Genomic DNA, 12,370 nt, shown 5'->3' with positions numbered 1-12,370 from the left:
GCAGAGGCAGGTGGATCTGTGTAAGTTTGAGGCCATCCTGGTTTACAAAGTAAGTTCCAGGTCAGCCAAAGCCTCACAGAGAAACCCTGTCTCAAAAAACAAAACAAAAACAACAACAACAACAAAAAGACAAATGTGGATGCTGGAGAGATTGATCAGCAGTTAAGAACAATGGCCCCTCTTCCAGAGACCCAGGTTTAATTCCCAGCATCCAAAAGGGCGCTCACAATTGGCTATAACTCCAATTCCAGGGTATCAGATATCCTCTTCTGGACTCCACAGGCACCAAGTAAACATGACAGTGCACCACAAGACAGAAACAAAAACACTCATACACACTGCATAGACACAGTGTTCATGCATGCATGCTGGCAAAACATAAATCAAAATAAGTCTAAGAAATATATATTTAAAGTCAAATGGGTGGTTGGTGAGATGGCTGACCACCTAAAAGCATTTGCTGAGTAACCCTGATGACCCACAGATTAAATGCCAAACAGCAACTATAGTAATGATAGTGTGCTATGGACTTCAAGAGAGCTTAGCAAAGGGCTGCAGTGTAGCTCAAGGTAGAGTGTTTGCCTAGCAAGTCCTACGTTACATACCCAGACCACGTAAGAAATAAAGCAAAAACTTCTTGAAAGAACAACAAATAAATACTGCAGACTTATCTTGCAAGAAAAAACTGCTCGTGGCTGGCACCCAGAAATCATCCAAGAGCATAGAAACTTTTACAACTATTCTTTGTAAAAAGAAAATTTAAAAATAGAAAAAAAAAAAAAAAATGAAGAGACTGCCCATGTCCTCACGACAAGCAAATGACTCTTTGAACACTCTCCAGTGTACACACATCACTGGTACATCACATGGTACCCATAAATCTCTAGTGCTGACATGACAGTTTTAAAAAGATACAATGTTAACCCCCAAGTTATCAGGTATCCACTATAGACAGCAACACCGGCCACCCCAGAGTACTGATGGGCAGAGCCAGGGAGGCAGTTCAGGGGCACTTGTCCTCCTGTTATGCTAGGACTTCAAAAGTAAGAGGCCTCAGTTCCACCCCTAGTCCAGGCAAAAACCAAGAAAACGACTTCATATTAATGTACTACTGAAGAAAACTCTCTAAAGTTAATTTTAAAACTCCCAACTCACCATATTAGAATAGCAGGCGATACGATTTATATGGAGTTTTTCAATGATTTCTTTAGGAATTACAATTTCTTCAGACTTTGCATAATCAGCTATATTCAAAGCTTCCGAGTACTGACTTAAAGAGCTACTCCAATCACATTCCCGATAAATATCATTTCCTTCATTAAAAAGATTTCTTACAAGAGCGTGCAAATATACCTAAAAAGAGAAAATTGCCTCTTGAAGCCAGAACAAGATAAGACAGAAGTAAACACCAAGTTTATGCCTAAAAGTCCAGAAAGCATTGCTGGGCAGAACTGCTTCCCACAAGCTGAGAGTGCAGCCATGAGCTACAGCACCCAGCTTTAAGCCAGTGACTAGTATTTCTGATGAGGCAATGGTAACGCTTTCAGCATGCTGTTGTACAGTGCACTAGGGAGCGTGTGCACAGTACACTTTAGTATTTCCATGTCTTTACCAGTATGGTTAAACCTTACCACTTTTTTATGACCCATTTACATTTCTTCTTTAAAAAACCTTACATTATTTGTGGGAGGCTGGAAGGAGTGGTTGTATGCAGGCCACTGTTTATGCGTGAAGGTCGAAGAATCTGTGAGAGTCAAATCTCTCCTTCCACCATGTGGAACCCATGGAAGAAATTCAAGTCATTAGGCTTGGTGCCTGGTACCTTTACATGCTGAGCCATCTCTCTGGCCCTGTATTTCTTCCTTCATAAGCTATTTGTTTAGATCATTTCCTAATTTAGGGAAAGGAAGTGAGGCTAAGTAATTTGTTTACACAGTGATGAGACCCATTTTTTTGATAAGTATAAAAATGCCTTGATACTTTAAAAGACCTTTTCTATCACAAGATCAGATGTTTTGGGTCCTAATAAACATATTTAAACAGACTAGATTACTGAGGAACAAATCAGGCATTGATGCCTGCTGTGGCTTGTGACATGTCACTTAACCTCTGTGGGTCCCAGTTCCATATGTGGAAAACCAAAAGGATTTTTCCAGGTATTTCAGCTCAATACTTTCTGACTGTCCTCAGTGGAGAGAAGAGAGGAACTAACCACAGGAAGGAGGAATGTGGACACTTGGAAACACACACTCAAGAGATTCAAAGCCACGGTTCTATAGTCCAAGGCCCAAAGGTGTGGCCACTTTCTCCCTGTGTATGGCCATTTCATCACTAGGTCTTCCCTTCTGCTACCCAGACAATCCTCCTTCACTGCTGTCAGGAGTTATTGAAAGTAAAAATGATGATCCTTCCACATTCTCTGTTGAATTTCACCGTATTTATTTTTTATAAAAATGTTAATTAATTGGGAAAAGACTCAAAATGCATACTAACTCAAACCACAAAACACAGGAATCAAAGCGCAGGACAACTGGCCAAACATGCCCCAAAAAACCTCTGTACAGAAGAGTTTGGCAAGTTTTTTCTGTAATGCCAAAAAGAGAATATGTAAATCCTTGTGGGACATTTAAGTTCTGTCCTGTTTCACAAAGGCACTACAGAGAATCCATAACAAATGGCTGTGATGGCAGTGTTCTGATAAAGCTTTATTTGTGAAAGAGGGCAGCTGGTCAGGTGTGACACACAAGGCCAGAAATGCCAATCCTGCTGTAGACTGAAGCCCCTGTGACCATCCACAGCCCTTCCCAAAGTCATTACCGCATATTGCTCCTGGGTCCCTGGATATGACAATGGAGACCTGAGAAAAAGAAATAAATCTTTTGTAGTTACCAAGTTCTACTAAAAATTTTGTTTGTTCTGAGACAGTAGCCCTGACTGGTCTGGAACTTGCTGAGATCAGCCTGCCTCCAGTTCCCAAATCCTAGGATTACAAGAATGCTCCACCAGATGGACATGGTGACTAACGCCCGTAATCCCAGCACTCAGGAGGCAGAGGCAGGCGGATCACTGGGAGTTCCAGGCCCGACTGATTTACAAATTGACTCCAGGACAGGCGAGGCTACATCAAGAAACCCCGTCTCTAAACCCCTCCCAAAAAAAAAAAAAAAAAAAAAAAAAAAGCTCCACCAAGACAGGCTCCCAATCTGTGTTATTCAGCCAGAAGTTATCTTAACCTGTGTTTTTTAGGGGCTGGAGAGATGGTTCAGCAGTTAAGAGGAAGTGTAGCCACTCACGGTAGCGAGTGCCTGTAATCCCAGTACTCAAGGAGATCGGCTCAGTGAGTTCGAGGCCAGCCTGGTCTACAAAGCAAGTCCAGCTAAGAAACCCTGCCTAAGAAAAAAAACAAAGAACAAAAACCCCACAGTACTTGCTTTTCTTGCAGAGGACCCTGATTCAGTTCCCAACAGCCACATGACAACTCCAAGACCTAGCACTTTCTTTTGGCTTCTGAGGGCACCACACACATAGACCGTAGACATACATATATGGAGGTAAAACACTTATACAAATAAAAACAAACCTTAAAAAAAAAAAAAAAAAAGCAGGGTGCAGTATTGCACGTCTATGATCCCAGCACAGGCAGAGGCAGGCAGATATGTGACTTCAAGGCCAACCTGGTCTACAAAACAAGTCCAGTACAGCCAGGGCTACAGAGAAGTCCTATCTCAAAACACCACAAAAAAAAAAAAAAAAAAAAAAAAAAGTTGCAGTTTTTAGAAAACTATTTTCTTTTCCTGAGACAAGGTTTCTCTGTATAGTCCTGGCTGTTTTGGAACTCACTCTTACAGACCAAGCTGGGCTTGAACTCAGAGATCCAACCACCTATGCCTCGATTAAAGGCATGTGCCACCACTGCTCAGCTTTTTTTTTTTAAAGACAGGGTCTCATATAACCCAGATTGGCCTCAAACTCTTGATTCTCCTGCCACTAGCCCCCCAGTGCAGGAATTACAGACAAGTACTGCGATTTTAGGCACTGGCCACCACAGAAGGTGTTATTATTCCTTAAGTCCAACACTTCTTTTGAATCTACTATTGTCAATTTCTGATGTGATTAACTGCCCAACAATGTCTCCTTCCCAGAAGAAAAAAAGATGCCCTTCTGTTCTGGACATGTTCCCCAGGAAAAGCTGTCACTGGTGCTGTTCCTAACATAATGTCTGAAGCAAAAGCCCTCTTTACTGCAGATGTTCATTCCAGATGTTTAATTTACCAGTATGCTTCTTATGGGAACCCAGCCCAATGCTTTAATCTAATTTAGGGAAAGAGGCTGCAACATCAGGGATTTAGCCCTAAAATCCAGTGATAAGAAGTACATAAAAACATCCAAAAGGATAAGGAAAAAAGTGCTAGCAGGGAAATGTGTTCTCTCAGCCTTGCTAGGTATGGTGGCTCATGCCTTAAAGACGAAGGCAGGAGGATTCCTAGGAGTGTGAGGCTTTCTGGGGATACAGTGTGAGATTCTACCTCAAAACAGAATAATACAAGCCTGGAAAAAAGCAAGAGTCCTCTGCCTTTCCACACATGTGGACTCCATAATGAGCACACTGGCCATGAGGTGTCAAGCTCTTACTGGATGAACTGTAGACCTTCCTTAATGTTGTGCTGCCTCTTTCTTCTCTCCTCGGACACACTGGACATGTTACCCCGCACATCCACTTGCTAAATGAGCAATCTGCAAAGAAACAAGGCACAAAATTAGGGTAGCTGCCAGCAATTCTTGATCCCCATTAAAACACCCAACTCTAGGCCCTTCACTGTGACCAGAACATACCCATCTCCAAAAGTTCTGGACACTGAGGAGCCCATTAGGCCTTTCTTTGGGGTCCCTGTGGTCTTGTGTCCACAGCATACTATTATCTCGCTGTACATGAGTCTGCCAATCTTATATACTACTCCTAACTAGTCTCCACACAGTCATCTCCCTTCCTCATACAGGTTTTGTTTCTTCCTGTCAAACCACATGCATGAACTGTCACAAGAACAATCTCAGCCTTGTTTACCTTCTGGAAGATCTCCAGAAATGAACACTTTGCATCCGCCTGCCTCAGAGAGACCTGACTTCCTAGTATGCAGAGCCAGGGCTGCTGAGCTAGCCTTTACTGACAGTCCAAACAGCTCTAAATATGGTGAATTCATGTTACCGCTATCTGTCCCTCTGGGCAGCCTGCACGGAGTAGTCCCAGCAAGTTAAAGAGAACCCTGAGAAGGGACCTGAAATCAAGCATGGATTTCTGGAGGTTGGTGAGATGGCTCAGTGGGTAAGAGAATCAACTGACCTTCTAGGACTTGGGATCAAATCCCAGCACCTACAATGGCAGCTCACAACCATCTGTGACTCTAGTTCCAGGTAATCTCACGCCTTTTTCTAACGTGTACAAGGACGATTGTGCAGGCAAAACACCCACACACATAAAATTTTAAAATATGGATTCCTGCTGGATATGGTGGTGGTGGTGGTACACGCCTTTAATCCTAGCACTCTGGAGGCAGAGGCAGGCAGACCTCTATGAGTTCAAGGCCAGCCTTGTCTACAACCAGGACAGCCAAGGTTATACTGAGAAATCCTGTCTTGATTAAATAAATAAACAAATAAATAAGATTCCCTGATCCCTAAGCTAGATTCTCAGCCTTAGCATCTAATGGCTACTTGTTTGTAGGGTGTCTTCCACATTGTTGGAGATTAGCAATCTCTCTATCTACCATCTGTGGCAATCAAATATATCTCCAGATATTGCCAAACATCCCTGGAGGCCCAGTATGGGAAGGGGCCTCCAATCACCCTCGGCTGAGAAGAAAGATGTGCAATGAACAAAGTATCTTAGCATACAACTTGTGTGTTCAGACCTGAGACAGAACGAAAATTTCACCCATCCTTCCAGCTGGCAGCTAGAATGTCCTGGTTTCACTATTGCTTTCATTAATGACCACTGAAATGTCATTTTAAGATATACAGAATTGGAGGTTGACTGGCATGCATCCTTTGGTCTTCCTAACACTATCAAGTGCTAAGAACTTGTATTTGATACTGCAAAGGTGGTACTCAAAAAAGACATCTACCACTTGCTCTCAAATATTTCCCCATGGCCTGGTGGCGAACACAGAGCAATTACCAGGACAACCAGGGCTCCACCTGTCTCAAGAAAATAAAATCAAATAAAAAATAACAATCAAACACTTTTCTAACTTGTAAGAGGGGAATCAGGATGAAAAGGCAGAACACTGATAACCGTGAGTGGCAAGTTCAGGAATTCACTTTCATGTCTTTGAAAATTTCCAGAATGAGCCTTTAAAAATCAATGACCCTGGGGAGTGAAAAGATGGTGCAGTGGTTAAGAGCACTAGCTGCTCTTCCAAAAAACCCAGGCTCAAGTCACATGATGGCTCACAACTGTCTCTAATTCCAGTTCCAGGGGATGCAACACACTCACACAGATATACAACCAATACATATAAAATAAAAATAAATAATTTTAAAACAACAAACTTTTAAAAAAGAAAGAAAACACTTGCCGCACTGCCTCTGAGGCTTTCCTTAGACAAACTTAGACCATAAAGCTTTCTCTCTCTTTCACTTGAATTGGACCAATTCCCTTACTTGCTTTTTATGTGTAGGGAATGTGGCACAGAGTGCAGAGGCTGGATCCAAAACCTCACATGGGCTAAACATGGAGTCTACTACTAGACTACATCACAAGCCCTTATCAGGACTGAATTAGAGTCAGAACCTTACTGTCTCAGTGAGAACTCATGCATAGGAAGCTCAAGACCCGGGAATCAATCACCAAGCACTGGGAGGGCGGAGGGAAGGGTTAGAGGAAGAGAAGGGGAGGAGCTGGATAGATGGCTCTGTGGTTAAAGCCCTTAAGAGTAAGTGTACACTGCTCCTGCAGAGGACCTGAGTTCAGTCACCTGCACCCATATCCAATGACCCACAACCTCCTGGAACAATAGCTGCAGAGGATCCAATGCTCTCTTCTGGCCTCTGAGAGTACTTGAACACAAGTGGCATACACATATACAGACACACACAAAAAATAAAACAAATGAATAAATAAAAATAAAATCTTTAGCTGGCAGTGGCACACACCTTCAATCCCCACTCAAGAGGCAGAAGGAGGAGGATCTCTGTGAGTTCAGTTCGAGGCCAGCCTGGTCTACAAAGCTAGTTCTAGAACAGTGAAGGCTACAAAAAAAACCCGTCTCAAAAATCCAAAAGAAAAACCAAAATAAATAAATAAATAACTATAGCTGTAACTTCACTTGGAAAAAAACCCTACCTCCCACCTCCATTTTTTGTTTGTTTGTTTGTTTTTGTTTTTTGAGACAGGTCTATTTAGCCTTGGCTGTCCTGGACTAGTTTTGTAGACCAAGCTGGCCTTGAATTTACAGAGAGCACCTGCCTTTGCCTCCCCCGAGAGCTGGGATTACAGACGTGCAACACCTCTCCAGGTACTTGACCTTAACTTTAAAGAGAATGTTTTTATGGGTTTTTCCTTTTCCTCCTCTCCTTCTTTCCTTCTTTTTTTTTTTCTTTTTCTTTTCATCCTATTTTGAGACAAGGTTTCTCTGTGTAGCCCTGACTGTCCTGAATTCACTCTGTAGAACAGGCTGGCCTTGAATTCACAAAGATCCACCTGCCTCTGTTTCTCAAGGGCTGAGATTAAAGGTGTGCACTACTCTGTCAAGCTGAAAATATTTTTTTCTTTACAGGAAGAACACAAATACAATCCCCCATTACCACAAATTATGCAGTTGTATTTCCCGAATTTGGAAAATCTCAGGAGTCAACACAGCCCAAATGCAACAATGACCATCAACTGGGAAAACCACCATCTTGATCATGGTATCTTCCCTGCAGGTAAGTAGGAGAAACGTTTAAAGAAAACGCAACAGTCACTTGCTCACACAGAGCAAAAGCTACGCTACTTTTGCTCACTTTTTTACTTCTTCCTCACCTTCCCTCATGGCCTTTCCTAAGCCCTACCTCACTGGCCACTGTATCTTCAAAGCCTGAAGCTCATCTTCACCTGTCCTTCCCTTGGGCAAGCAGCCTGGGCTTCATCTGTACTCTCTTCCCTAGAAGACCTTCAGATGTCAATGACACCCAGCTAGGCCTCGACTACTGACCATACCCCATCCATCTCTGGGAGTTGCAGATGGCTCTCTGGCCTTGACAGTTCCACATAAGTGTCACAGAGATGTCTTGAATTGTTTATAAGGCACTATGATAGTAAAAAGGAATATCTCCTTCCCAACAATACTGTCACATTGACTCACCTCATTTGTCTTCCCCAAAAGCAACCAAGCAATCACTGCTTCCAGTCTCTTGTGGATCCTGCTTAAAATACCCTATAGAAAACCCTTTATCTACACCAGACCTGGTGGCACACACTTATACTCCAAACATTCAGAGGAAGTAGAAAGTGTTTCAGGCCATTCTTAGCTATATAGTGCATTCAGGTTAACTTGGGCTACATGAGACCCTGTCTCAAGGAAACAAAACAAAATAGCAACAACAAAATTTGTCTCAATTTAGGTGCTACAAATTAGAACCTCTAGACAAAACAGCATAGAATAACACATGCAATGTGCATATACACAAGCACAAGAGTGCTAACGGAAAGCCAGCACAGTATGAATGGGCAACAGTCCATTGCTTTTTCTTACTTGTAATGTGTTTGTCACCAGAGAGAGAAGGGTAAAAGGTTCATGGGACTCTAAATACTCCCTTTGTAATTTCCTGTGAGTCTATAATTATCTTTAAATTAAAAACTTTTGTACATGGGTTTTTTTTGGTTCACACTAAGGCTATTAACATGTTGTGCACTTGGCCTTTTGCACTATGCACCAAATCTCACAGCATTCAGTATCTACCCACACATACCATACACAATGCTCCAGGATTAGCTTGTACCACAACGTACCCAAAGCCCTGAAACACACATCCTGCTGGTAACAACCTTGCAAGTTCACCAGAAACACAGAGCATTGCATAAATGTGTCAGCATCTCTCATCTAGGTAGAATAAAGGGCATGGCTGTACCACTGCCCATCACCAATCAGAAGAGCTCCTGTGCCAGCACTCCACTAGGGAACTGAGTGTTCACCTTTATCAACCAGGGAGGTGAAAAGCAGTATAGAACATGCTGAGAGCTCGGGACCTTCCCACACTTCCACTGCTTGCGCCTCCTCCACGAAACATTTCTCAGCTGAGCCTCACTACTACAGAAACTCTTGACTGAGACAAAACACCTAAGACACACATTAAGATGCCATCAGAATGTCTCCCAATTTTATGTCAGTTTTTTGTTTTGTTTTTACTTTGTCCTCGAACTTTCCACAGGGAGAATTTTATTTCTCAGTAGCTGAAATCATCAATACTTTCCGTTGTGTCTTCTGGAGTAATAAATTTGTGTGTCATCTATGCAGAGGCCATGCTAATCTTGGCGTTATTCTAATTTTAGTGCATGTGCTTTTGAAGCAAGTACCAGAGTCTGACATACTCAGAAATACAGTCATTCTGAAATTACAAAATAATTTTTAAATGTTTTCTTCTAGTATTTATTATTTAAAAAAACAAACAAACAAACTCTGATCTAGGAACTGGAGTAATGGCTCAAAAGTTAAGAGCACTGGCTGCTTTTCCAGATAACCCTGGTTTTATTCCCAGTACCGAAGCAGCCAGTTTACAACCACCTGTGCCTTCAATTCTGGAGCATCCAATGCCCTCTTGTGGCCTCTGCAGGTACTGCACACACATGGTGCACAGATACGCATACACACAAAACACCTCAACATGTAAGAGAAAAAAAAAGAAAGTAAAGTACTTGCCTTGCAAACATGGGGACCTGAGTTTGACTCCCAGTACCCACATTAATGTCAGGTCCAGGAATGAGCAGCTGTAATGCCAGTGCTGGTAAGGCAGACAGAGGATGATCCCTGAGGCCTGCGGCTAGCCAGTCTAGCCTAGTAAAAAAAACAGGGTAACAGGGCTATGGAGATGGCTCAGCAGTTAAGAGCACTGATTTCTCTGCCAGAGGACCTGGATTCAATTCCCAACACCCACATGGATCCTCTAGAACTGGAGTTACAGACAATTGTGAGCTACCATGTGAAAGCTGGGAACCAAAGCTGGGTCCTCTCCAAGAATAGCAAGGGCTCTTAACTACAGAGGTAATTATTTACTTGGCCCCACCAAGTTTTCTTCCCAAACCTAGCCAGATCCTCCACCCAGAAACTCAGTGTACACTGTTCTTTCATTCACAATCCTACATTCTAACAACTCTGAACACCCACCAAAGACACCATCAGAACATGAGAACACATGCAGGGAACCCCAAGCCTCTAAGACCTCCTCCCATCCACTTCCCACAGGAAGCTAAGAGGAAGGTTCTTGTAATAACACAATTTAGGAGTTGGGAGTGGTGACACACTTCTGTTGTCCTAGCTATTCTGAGGACAAGATCATCAAGAGTTTAAGGTCAGTCTGGGCTTTAAAAAAAGATCACATCTCAAAAAATCAAAACAAACAAAACTTACCCAACAACTTCATTACTGCACTTCCGGGTGAAGTTCATCAGTGCCTTTCTAAGGCACTTTAAAAGAAAACTTTGCTTCCTTGCTAAGACTAAAGGAGCCTACTTTCCCATTCCCTGCACACCACTCCTCCTCCAGGCCACACAGGATTTCTGTGTGTTGTATGACTGGCTGGAGCACGCTGGAGCACATTCTACTCAAAGGCACTGTGCTAGCTGTTCTCTCGGCCCACAATCTACAAGAGTCTCCCACAGAGCTGGCTACTTTTCTTCCTGAAGTCTTGGGACCTTCCCTTATCACCTTAAATTGCAACAATGCCCACCTTAACCTCTATTACTCATTTAAACAGGACCTGTCTCTTGGTATTGACTATATGAACAGCATATAGAACTAGGTCACTAAGTAGTTGGATGGGAGAATGAACGAAGTAGCCAAGTGAAAGAGAATGCTTCATGAAAAGTCCAGAAATGAGGTGGAACTCTGCAGAACTGTTTACAAACAAACTGTTCACAAAGAATGAGCTGGACATGTGGTTCACGTCTTAGTCCGAGCACCTAGGGAGACAGGAGGAGGATGGAGAGCTCCAGGCTAGTCTGGGCTGCAGAAGGAACCCTTGTCTCTAACAAGCAATCGAGGAAGCAAGCAAACAAATAAAGCAACAGAAGAAAGGAGGGTCCAAACAGGAAATGACTGGTGCAACACACACCAGCTATGGTGGGACTCCACCTCTAACCACCTGCAAGAGCAAGATGGGGATTAAAGCACTAGATTAAGAAACAGATATAGACAGCCACAAAGAACCTAAAACCATATGGGAGTATGACAATGCACTTCCTACACCAACACTTCTCAATTAAGAAGAAATTGACGGAGGGCTGTTAGCCATACACTTTCAATCAGGAAACTCAGTTAAGTATGTATTAGTTTTGTTAACTCTAACAAGCTAGATACTCTGATCTCTTTCAGAAACCAACTCTCTTAAAATTTGTTATTTGCCCGGAAGGAAGTTATGTGAGGAGGAGAAAAATTGCCCTGGATCCCCATTCTAATCTCCTGTTCAGTCAGTGTCCCTTAGGTGAAAGGCATTGTCCTTCAGTCTAGTACAAGCCCAGTATGGTGAAATCCACGACCTTTCACCTTTCACAGCATGGGGAGAAACCAGCTTCCATGAGCAGATTCAGAAAGGTGAGACGTTACTGTCCATACTGAGACAGAAGTAGCAGCTGACACCCTCTCTGGACACAGCTGTGCCAAGTGCTCTACCGGAAGTAAGTCATCTGCTCTCAGTGCTGTGATGGAACACAAAGAAGGAGCCCTGGACACAGGACTGGCCCCAGATCCTGTGCAGCTCACTATTCTTCAAGTGCCCCAGGCTCCTGGAGGAGGACCAGAACCTGCCTCAGGTGGCCTGGGCTCAGACACAGAAGGGAACTGGACGGTCACTCAAGAGGAATGGAATAAACATGCTATGCACACATGTACACACAGAGACATACTCAAAGGGAATCGTTTAAAGCATCTTTGGTCAAGCTGAGGGGCCAAAAAGCACTCCCAAGAAAACTGCTCCATGGACTATGGTTGGCCAGAACATATTCAGATACAAATACTCATGTAAAGCAACCTTCTTTACAGACACAGATGGACTATCAGGTGGCCCTGGTTCAACTATCATTATAAATCTGGCAAAGCATTTTGGATGTGGATATGATCATGATACAAGATATAGGGGTGGAGAGATGGCTCAGTGGTTAAGAGCACTGTCTGCTCTTCCA

At 43.0% G+C, this 12,370-nt stretch overlaps 1 protein-coding gene and 1 non-coding gene across 4 annotated transcripts in view; both read right to left on the bottom strand.

The window, feature by feature from the left end:
• Zc3h7a (zinc finger CCCH-type containing 7A) overlaps positions 1-12,370 on the bottom strand; it is a 39,789-nt gene that overhangs the window by 23,683 nt on the left and 3,736 nt on the right. For 2 of the 3 annotated variants that reach the window (XM_055597718.1, XM_055597719.1), the window contains exons 2-4: positions 4,633-4,734; positions 2,818-2,857; positions 1,156-1,353 (exon numbers count right to left, since the gene is read on the bottom strand). In XM_055597718.1, the coding sequence (XP_055453693.1) occupies positions 1,156-1,353; positions 2,818-2,857; positions 4,633-4,700 (306 nt within the window). In that variant the 5' untranslated portion in view covers positions 4,701-4,734. Of the gene's footprint in view, positions 1-1,155; positions 1,354-2,817; positions 2,858-4,632; positions 4,735-9,893; positions 10,029-12,370 lie in introns of all 3 variants that reach the window. The other variant, XM_055597720.1, reaches the window with a different exon arrangement.
• On the bottom strand, positions 7,769-7,928 carry LOC129669505 (U1 spliceosomal RNA). Its single transcript, XR_008719032.1, has one exon. It is a non-coding gene; the product is annotated as a U1 spliceosomal RNA (small nuclear RNA).

The sequence above is a fragment of the Psammomys obesus genome, unplaced genomic scaffold, assembly GCF_907164565.1.
Source record: "Psammomys obesus unplaced genomic scaffold, mPsaObe1.curated_primary_1811, whole genome shotgun sequence".
Lineage (NCBI taxonomy): Eukaryota > Metazoa > Chordata > Mammalia > Rodentia > Muridae > Psammomys > Psammomys obesus.
The sequence above is the reverse complement of the archived record's forward strand: the minus strand, read 5'-3'. Positions and strand labels throughout refer to the sequence as shown.